The 10,230-nt window shown below is 33.9% G+C and overlaps 1 protein-coding gene across 30 annotated transcripts; it reads right to left on the bottom strand.

Annotated features, from left to right (window-relative positions):
* Positions 1-5,378: 5,378 nt before the first annotated feature.
* On the bottom strand, positions 5,379-8,839 carry LOC115695673 (uncharacterized). Of its 30 annotated transcripts, none has more exons than XR_009688342.1 (9): positions 8,359-8,827; positions 8,173-8,247; positions 7,997-8,048; positions 7,577-7,638; positions 7,375-7,448; positions 6,867-7,260; positions 6,194-6,257; positions 5,984-6,066; positions 5,379-5,653 (listed from the first exon to the last, which is right to left on the bottom strand). XR_009688342.1 is itself a non-coding variant. In XM_061117195.1 (7 exons), the coding sequence occupies exons 4-7, from the start codon at positions 7,423-7,425 to the stop codon at positions 5,557-5,559; spliced, it is 378 nt and encodes a 125-aa protein (XP_060973178.1). In that variant the 5' UTR covers positions 7,426-7,448; positions 7,997-8,048; positions 8,173-8,247; positions 8,359-8,827; the 3' UTR covers positions 5,379-5,556. The 30 variants fall into 30 exon arrangements, 6 of the variants coding, with proteins under 6 accessions (XP_060973178.1, XP_060973179.1, XP_060973182.1 ...); XR_009688349.1 differs by having other exon boundaries at positions 6,198-6,257; XR_009688354.1 differs by having other exon boundaries at positions 6,194-6,232.
* Positions 8,840-10,230: the final 1,391 nt, after the last annotated feature.

The following is a 10,230-nucleotide window of genomic DNA, read 5'->3' as shown; positions in this document are numbered from 1 at the left end:
TTTGAGAAGCACTTCTTTACCACCAGTGGAAAAATTTTTTTCATTCCAAGTATGCATGAGCTTCCAGATCTTCTCCTTAATCCCACTGAACATTTCCTTTTTATCTCTCCCGGAGTATGATGGCAGCCCCAAGTATTTTTCGTGGCATTCACAAATAGGCATGGACAGATGCCTATGAAAGAATACTTGAGCAGCTAGCGTAGTGTTAGGCGAAAAAGACATAACTGATTTCTCCGGATTAAGAACCTGACCCGAAGCACGATGGTATATATCAAGCACTCTTTTGATGGCTAGACATGAGTTTTCATTGGCTTGACAAAAGAGGAGGCTGTCATCAGCAAACAGTAAGTGTGAGATTGGCGGAGCATGTCTAGTTAGCTTGAATCCATTCAGATTGCCCATTGATTGTTCCTGGTGAAGCAAGCGAGATAATCCTTCAGAACATATTAGGAAAAGGTATGGTGAAAGGGGACAACCTTGTCTCAAACCTCGGGAAGGAGTTAGAGATCCCGTCACTTCACCATTTAACAAAAAGGTGAAGGTGTTGGTGGTGAGGCAGCCCATAATCAAATTAACCCACTTTGTTGCAAAACCCATTTTAACCATGACCTCTTGAATGAAACGCCATTCGACCCGATCGAAAGCTTTACTCATGTCAAGTTTCAAAGTGGCAATACCAGACCGACCCGCTGTTTTATTTTTGATGGCATGTACAAGTTCAAAGGCAACAAGGATGTTATCTGTAATCAAACGGTTAGGCAAGAAAGCACTCTGAGTTTCGGAGATAACATGAGGAAGGACATGTTTGAAACGACCAACAAGAACTTTGGTGACTAGCTTGGAGACGACGTTGCAAAGGCTAATAGGTCGATAATCTTGAACCCTTTGTGGATTTTTAATTTTAGGAATAAGGGTGATTATCGTCTTGTTTAGTCTAGTCGAATCAACGCCATCATTCAATACACTCAAAACAGCATTAGTAACCGATTCACCCACAATGGACCAATTTTGTTGATAAAACATTGAGGACATACCATCAATACCAGGGCTTTTGTCAGGGGCCATAGAATGTAGAGCATGCTCAATTTCAGAAGGTAGAAAAGGTTTGGTGAGCTCATCATTCATGTCTTGTGTGACCATATGTGGAATAGCATCCAAAGTTTGGGAAAGAGAAGCTTCATCAATAGTATCAGCACCAAAAATGGAGGCAAAATAATTTTGAATTGTTGCTGCCATATCAACTTTGGAGTGCACCCGAACCCCAGCCTCATTAATAAGTGATTTGATCTTGTTGTTGGACTTCCTTGCTGAAGCTTTAGCATGGAAAAACTTAGTATTGCGGTCTCCCGAACTTAGCCAATCCACCCTTGAACGCTGCTGCCAATAGATCTCTTCCTGCTCTAAGAGATCATCAAGAATAGTTTCAGCCCTTTTCAGCTCACGCATATTGTCATTATCTCGATGAGTGAGGTTGTTGAGTTCATTAACTCGAGATTGTGTTGCTGTGATATTTTTCTTCATGCTGCCATATGTACGCTGATGCCAGTTTTGCAAAGAAGTAGCACAAGAATCCAACCTGAACAATAAGGTCTGAATCGGGTCAGTATTGGTGGAAAAATCCCAGCAATTGGTGATTAACTCCTTGCATTCTGGGTCTGAAAGCCACAATTTTTCAAAACGAAATCGGCTGCGTCTTTTTTCTTGCTGAACTTTAGTGCCGATTGGTGTAACCATGACTGAAATGGCTCGGTGGTCTGAGCTAAAATAGTCCAAGTGATGCACCGTCGGGGTGCTGAAAGTATTGTCCCAAAGATTGTTAACAAAACACCAATCTAACCTTTCTTTAATAGTATTCGAAGCCAAACGATTCTTGATCCAAGTGTAAGGGTCTCCTTCAAAAGAAGTTTCATGAAGTGAGCAATGATCAAGAGCTTTACGAAAGGTCTCCATTTGTTTTTCATTACGAAGGCTGCCACCAGATTTATTAGAATTGGAGATAATTTCATTGAAATCTCCAATTGCAAGCCAAGGGAGAGTCGGTGCAACATCAGCCAGTCGTTTGAGCAAAGTCCAAGAAGCCTCTTTGTTGTGAGCATGTGGAGAACCATAGAATGCAGTAAAGTGGAGGCAAGGGTCACTGCCACTTTTGAGGTAGCAGTCAAAATAAGTATTTCCAAAATGAAGGAGATTGACATCTATATCATCTTGCCACAGAAGAAGTAGACCCCCACTCATTCCAACACGAGGAGACTCAAGGCCATTATTGAATTTTAAAGACTGTCTAAAACGAGTAATAGAATTGGTAGGTAGTTTAGTTTCCATGAGAAAAAGAACATGGGGCGATTGTTGTTGAACAAGCAATCGGAGATGTCGGAATGCATTCGGGTTCCCCAATCCCCGCGCATTCCAGCTTAATATTTTCATGATGAGTGGCGAGGTTGCGAAGCAACCATCGCCGGACAGTCAAGAGAATCAATAGAATCTTCATTGGAAGAAACTATAGATCCAGGAGCAAGCTCAGGGGTGAAAAAGGGTGTGGATGAGCTACTAACACCACGGCAGCGTTTAAGGAGTTTCCTCATAGACACGGAATCACCTTGGCGTTTTGTAGTAATGGTGGGTGGGATATTCTCTTTATCGAGAGAAGCAGCATGTGCAAAGGTTGTTGAAATGGATGTTGAGTGTGTCGGCTGTATGGTAGTGGATAGTGACAAAGATTCCAAAGATGAGGTTGGAAGCATGGTGGGCGTGGGTGGAGGATAGGTGGCAAAAGTATTATGTTGTTGACTTGCAGAACCCAAGTCAGGGACAAAAATATGGGAGAAATCTGCCACTGAGATTGTTGTTTGAGGTTTTGTACTTATAGGGGGGTTGGTAGTGTTATCAAGCAATGAAAAATTAGTGGAGGTGAAGTTTGGATCGAAGGGAGTTCCAAGTACATTTTTACCTTTAATATTTTGAACAGTAGGGGCAGCAGAGAGTGGTGTAATGGCCTGGTATGAGTTAGTGGTAAGTGTAGCAGAGAGAGTGGTAGGGGACGGGTCGAAAGTATGTGGTGTTTGAGGCTGTTGAGAAATGGAAATTGGTGTTGTAGTGGAGACCATTTGAGGCCGGGGAAGGGAAATTGAAGAGTCCTTCTCACGGTCATGAATTGGATTTGGGTGAGGGGAACTTGGTGTGGCTAACCGTGGGACAGCAGAGACCAAGGATTTTCGAGCCAAACGTGTTAAGAGTGGCCATGCATTCGCCTTAGAGAAATCGGTGCGGTATCGATCATAGCTATTAGTCGGAAGTCTAGCACCCTTAAGCCATGGTCCATATGGTAGATCATCATCGTTCCCATTATCCATTCGTTCCATAAACAACACACACTGCTCATAGGGGTGGCCAAGAATGCCACATTCAAAACAAAATTCAGGCAAACGTTCATACCGGTAGTCAATCCAAAATTCATCTTTAATTGACGGCAATCGTATCATTTGGCCACGTAGAAGTGGTTTTGTAACACAAAGTTTAACCCGAACACGGAGAAAAGGACCCCAACCTTCATTAGTGGAATCCTCAAAGACTTCAATGAAGTGACCAATTGTATTACCAAGGGCTTCAGCAAGGGCAGTGGTCTTACTGAGGAAGGGCAGGCGGTATATCTGGATCCAAAATGGCGTGAAGATCAAATCTTCCTTTGAGACATTTAATCGAGCATCTGGCGTGAGTAAAACAATTAAGTGATTCTGAAAATGCCAAGGCTCCTTATTCAGAACTCTTCTTCTATCACCTTCACAACCAAAGGAGACATAGAACATATCAGAGTGAAAATCAGTGATTACCACAGGGTAGCGACCTGCCCAATGACCAGGCATTTGCTCAAAGAAACCGGGTTTGTAAACTGGTCTGGAAGTTATAACTCGGGCAATCAGGGAAAAGGGGGATGTATTGAGTGTGTTTGTTGCTGTAGCAGTGGGTAGAGATACAATATTTCTTTCTTCATCTGTAAGGGAGAGGGTAGTGCGTAGGGAATCCGAGAATGGATCCATATCAGGCCAGGGAAGGGGAAGTGGGATACACCAGAGGAGCAAACGACGGGGGAGACTGAGGAGGAATAAGGCGGAAAGGGGAGGAAAGAAGAGGCGGGAGCAGTTAAAAGCAAAGAAATTCAAAACAAAGAAGAAGATCGGTAGGAAAAACAGTTAAAATTCAAAAGAAGACAGTTAAGAAGAAAAAACAGAAACAGACCCAAAAACGGGCACAGATCAAAAAATAATAGGAAAATTCTTACATAAATAGAATGGTATTAAGTTAATTATGGAAACTACTTAATTTAGTACTTCCCATATTCTCCTGTAGCACATTCACATTATATATAGAATATAAGATCAAACAGTATATACAATTTCATAAAATTTTACTTAGTCAATCATTCACAAGAAATGTATGTGAAAATTTCAAACTCTTGTAAATCTCTCATATGTATTTAATTTCTCCTCTAATTTGTATACTTCGTATTTATTTTTAAATATAAGGTTTAAATTGCAGATGAATTTTGACCAAGAAGAGAAGATGTATGTTTTTCAAGCAATCGAATGCTTGGAGAAAAATGTATCATCAATTAAAGAGGATGTTGAAGAACTCATTCATTTTCAGCAGGATAAAGAGAAAATGGAAAAAGATGTTGAACGAGAACTTCATGACTTGAAGTTAGAATTAAAATTAAAGAGTTTGTTTACTGAAATGAAAAAAGATTTGGGGGAAGTAGATGGATTATTCGGAAGGATGGATTAAATATTTGAAAAGAGCTCAAATACAACTTGTGGTGATCTTTCTATCAAGATTCGATCTACTCAAAACAAAAAGACTAAGCTTTATACAACTCTTCTTGACTCTAATAATTATGAAAGTGGGGTTATGTAATCTAATTTATGTATTGGGGAGATTTATCTTTCCTTAGTTTTGGTTAATATTTTTATTAAGTTAATATATTGTTTTCTTTTTTAGGATGATTCTAACGAAGAGAGAAGTCATGATAAGACTACCAAGAGAAAAATATTTTAAGCAGATTGTTTTGGACGTTTGGATGGGGAGCGTTCTAATTTTTATCATTTTTTTAATGCTTTTCTTTTCCTTATATTGTTCAATTTCATGTTAGTGAGTGCTTTCAGAAACTACTATCTTTCCGAGCTCTTTATTTTTATTTGTCAATTTCTCTTTTTCTCCTCATATATGAAATAAGTTATTAGTTATTATTTTATAAAGTTTTCATTACAAATAATTTTTCGTTATCGCAAAGTTAAACCCCTATTCATTGTATAGATTGCTACAAATCACACGAGTTGCATTCATACATTTACTCCAATTTGTTGCAAAAAGAAAAGGTCTAAAAATGAGAACACAACACTATTTTTTCATTGCTATAATAAAGATACAAATCTTAATATCAAGAACAAGGATGATATGCTGAGTAATTATTTTTTCAATCATAAAGGAATGAACTTTTCAGGGTAGTATGATAATATTAAGAGCAAGAATTAGCCAAAAAATATTTCATGCAATTACATCCCGTCAACAAAATGCCTGAATTGGGGAAAGACAATAAAGTATTATTAGAAAGACCTCAAATTCTCCACTTCTACCAACATCAAAGCAATCTCCTTCACCCCTGAAAAAGATGAAAACTAACACTTGTTAAAGATTTGCCTAATTACTCATATAAACTAAATTTACTAGAATTGTTGGAACACCACATTTTGATAATATAACTTTCAAAATACTACTCCATTTAAAGGATATATGTACCACTTTACCGTCAACCCATAACAGCCAAACCTCTATTAAATGAAAAAAAGTAAAATCAAAATGCAAAAGGAGTAACCTGTCTAACTACAACATCCCCATGCTGGACTTTAACTCTTTGCATGCAATCTACCAAAATATGACACTGATCAAGATATTTTTGAATGATAAAATAAGGTAGCATTAAGAATCTTACACTTTCGATGGAGCATCCCTGAGAACAACATCCAATGCTTGAATAGTCTCTTGAGGAGACTCATGTTGCTTGCTCTTTAAAAACTGTTGGAGATGAAGTAAATCCATCCAATGTGTTGATGTGGTGGTACAAACAAACAAGTATATAAGTGATTCTAAACCAGACACCTAGAATAGAGAAGCAAACACTTATATCATGTTTGGTTCTCACCTACTTTTGAGGAGCATCACTTTGCTCGTTCTTTAAAAACTGTTGGAGATGAAGTAAATCAGACCTTAATAAATTAAGGCCAAAAATATGAAATCAGAACAGATGTATTGAATGAAAATAAAACAACAACCAATACAAAATAAAATCTAACTAACTCTAAACGGTAAAGTAGTATAGATTAGTTCAAATGTGTACTACTGAGAATGAAGGGCTTTATTCTAAAATTTCATAACTACTTTGTGCTGAAGAAACGATGGGTCACAGAACACTCCTATCTCCAAAATTAACTCTATGAACTCGATCTTAGAGAATGTAAAACGCAACATATTATGTATCCAAATCTCAATAGTTCAAGGGAAAATTCTCGGTTCATAAACATATTACTTTACAACAACAACAACAAGCTCTCATTCTAGAGATTCATAAACTCAGTCGGTTATTCAAGAACAATAGACAAGAAAAATGAAGTTTCAATAGTTTCAAAACAGAATATTGCTAGAAACACAGTCAGTAGTAATCAAGAACAATAATCATTATAAAGCAAATTATGAACTAGGATCTGCTCTGGGACGCATCTTTCTTATTGATATAACAACTACATGTAAGTAGAAAATAAATAAATATAGAGAGGTTTTCAATAATTCCTCAAGACGAGATCTTATGCATCAATTACCTCAATGAATTTCAAAGATCCACATTCTTTGAATTTGGCATCTCTAGAATCTGAACTATCTCAATTTAGGTCCACATTTTAGAGGATTACAAACCCAATAGAAACCTTTAGAGAGAAACATGACAGAACAAACAAGCATAGAAATTGATTCCAGAGCAAACAGAGTTAAACTAATTCAGTAATTTACCTTTGGCAAACGAAGAATCTCCTAATGCGAAACTAGATCCAAAAGAATCATACCAAAAAATCAAAATCGAAATTGAAGACAAAAGAAAAGATTGCTGATCAAAATACATTACAAATTGCTTCCTCAACTTGCTTACTAACTTACAGATTTATGTCCCCTGTTATTGTCAATTTCATGTCTTTGGAATCTATGGAATTTAATCAATCCCTGAAAATAAATGAATTCTATTTGATCTCATCATTATGTTTTGAACTGGGTTTCTTTATTTTGTTAAAAATTAAAGAGAAAAATTCAAACTTTACAATTGGTACAATTATATACCTGAATGGACAGATACTGTCTTTGTAATCTACTTCTTGGTTCTATCATCATGAAACCAATTTCAACACCACTTGCTGTAAAAACAATCCCATATTAGTTTGATGGCGAAAGAATAAATCATAAACTAATTATTTATTTTTTTTTTTAAAAAAAAGTATTACTAATTTTATTGAAACTTGAAATATTAGTAGTACTAACTAACCTTCATAATGAATATGTAAGCTTCTGCCAAATCTGAGCTTGAAGTTGTTAATAATAGAACACCTAATAATGTTACTAAGAAATTACAAGAGAGAGAGAGAGAAAGATAGATGTGAAGTGTTCTTACTATTATTATTAATCTTATACATACATGTACCGTAACATTATACAACCAAAAACATCAACTAGGAAAATCAAAAACTAAGCAAGAATAATTTGAAATTTTTTTATGAATTCAACAAAGATCATTTGCTCTTTTCAAAGAGGCCAAATCTTTGAGAAACTCTTTCAAGAGCTGTATTACAATCACATTTATGAATTCAACAAAGACATAAAAGCTTGCATGAATAACTTCACCACTGCCAGTGAAATCAAGACTTGGATACACAAAGTAGATAAAAAATGTGTTGTACAGGTTTACCTTAAAATGCATCTCAAAACCAACACCACTATCTGTATCCTCAGAAATTAAACTGTTGACAAAAATAAATAATGGTAAGGGAATTTTATTAATGATACTACATTCTTAGATCCTATTGCTAGCATTCAAGCATAAAAATTCAAGAAGGAAAATGAATACTAATGAAATTGAACTACCTTCGCTTTCCTTCTCCGACATCAGTAGTCAGGACCCAATTTCCAAGACAAAACGACAAACATCTTATCTACAAACTAGAACAGATTACAAAACCATTGAAATTCCAAAAAAATCCTCACCATCGATATCCTTGGAACAAAAAAGAATGAAGCCCCACATATATACATTTATATATAAAATCTGACCTATTGGGCGATATATAGGCGAAATCAGTCCAAGAGTGGCCATTCCAAAAGAGAATTCTACCATCGGCGACACCAGTGTAAGGTCCACGGCCAAGAGAATCAAAAGTGACACTCTCAGGGCCCTGAACCAGGTTCAAAAACTTAATCTTTGACTTTTGGAGCAAATTCTAGCGGTCTCTATGGGTTGGAATTTCGGACCAATAGGAGATATTTATGTTGTGAGATTGAAAGTCGGGGAAATCGGAGATGGCGCTGTGCTTAAATGGGTCAGTGGCACAGTAGAGAGCGAGGAGGAGGAAGAGTAAGGCGAGAACTCGGGTGAAGTGAATGAGAGGTTAGTTATAGGACAAAAACAGAAATTTGAGCATTTTAGGAACCAAAACAGGGTGTGTTGTTGTGCCAAGTTCGGATTTACTCCAGTGATTATCCAAGACAATCATCACAAGAACACATCCTGGAAAAAAGAAGGTGGTGTGTTCTTCTAAAAAAAATTAGGACAAAATTTTAATTTATATAAAATTAATTTTAATTTTTTTTAAAAAAAATTGCAAATATTATAATTAAGTTACTTAATTGTTAAAATAATTAACCCAAGAGATTTATATATAAATAATTTTTTTTTATAAATTTTAATTGCTAAAAAAGATTTTGTTAAATATTTATTTAATTATTTAAAAAATAATTAATTAATTCTAAAAATAGAATTTTTACTTATTGGTAACCTGCTATTACAGGTAAAAAAAAATTGTAACCATATAGTTACAATAAAAATGTAACCATTAAATAGTCACCCAATAATATAATTATTTATCATATTTAACTTAATATACATGATAATTATTTATAATATATATAATAAAAATATTATTTTATATATATTTTTAATTTTATAAGTATAACTCACATGCGGAGACGTGTTATTTTACTAATACTAGTGGGAGACATACGTGCTCCACACGTGTATCAAATTAAATGTTGATTTATATATTAATTTTAATAATTTTAAAAATTTAAAAATTTAGTTTTTTTTTATAATAAATAAAAGACACTTGTATAAGTAAATGTAGATTTTTTTATTAAATAAAATAATAAATAAATTATTTTTAGGATTAAAATAAATTTTTAATTTTAAAAAAGAAGTATTTTAAAAACATAATTTAAGTTAAGAAAAAAAAATTGAAAGGATTCATAAAAAATGGTAATATGAAGGAAAGATTAAGATTACCTTAAATAATTATGTATATTTGGTTGTTTTATATTTACAAAATTAAAATATATATATATGAAAAATAATATTTTTATCTATATATTATAAATAATTATATTATATGTGATAAATAATTATATTATTATAATAATTAATACCAGAAATCAAATTATTTTACTAATTTTTTTAAATTGTTGATCAAGTTTATACTTAAATGATAATATATGCCTGCAAATAATTTCTATCCATCAATATAAATATAATTATTAAAATAATTTGTTATGTGACTATTATCTAATCTATAATTATTCATAGAGAGCGATTAAAACAATATATTATTATACTTATATAAGGGATTAGAATATTTTAACAATTTGTTGTTGTTAATTATAATGTTTATAGATAAACTATAATGTAAGCATATTGCTGTTTCATAACAATGATTATTTATATTTATTTGTTGTGTGATTATTAGCTAATATATGATTAAAAATTAAAAATATCACTCACAAAATTTCTCACTTGTACAAGTATAATATATAGTTATCAAAATAATTTAATTTATATTAAATTATAAAATATTTTAATGGAAAAAAAAAAGAAGATAAAAGTTAAGTAAGTAATTTAAGATATAAAAAGCCTAAAAATTATTGATACTTTTTGTA

Source organism: Cannabis sativa, chromosome 6 (genome assembly GCF_029168945.1).
Source record: "Cannabis sativa cultivar Pink pepper isolate KNU-18-1 chromosome 6, ASM2916894v1, whole genome shotgun sequence".
In the NCBI taxonomy this organism is placed as follows: Eukaryota; Viridiplantae; Streptophyta; class Magnoliopsida; order Rosales; family Cannabaceae; genus Cannabis; species Cannabis sativa.
This window is presented reverse-complemented; position numbering and strand designations above follow the sequence as displayed.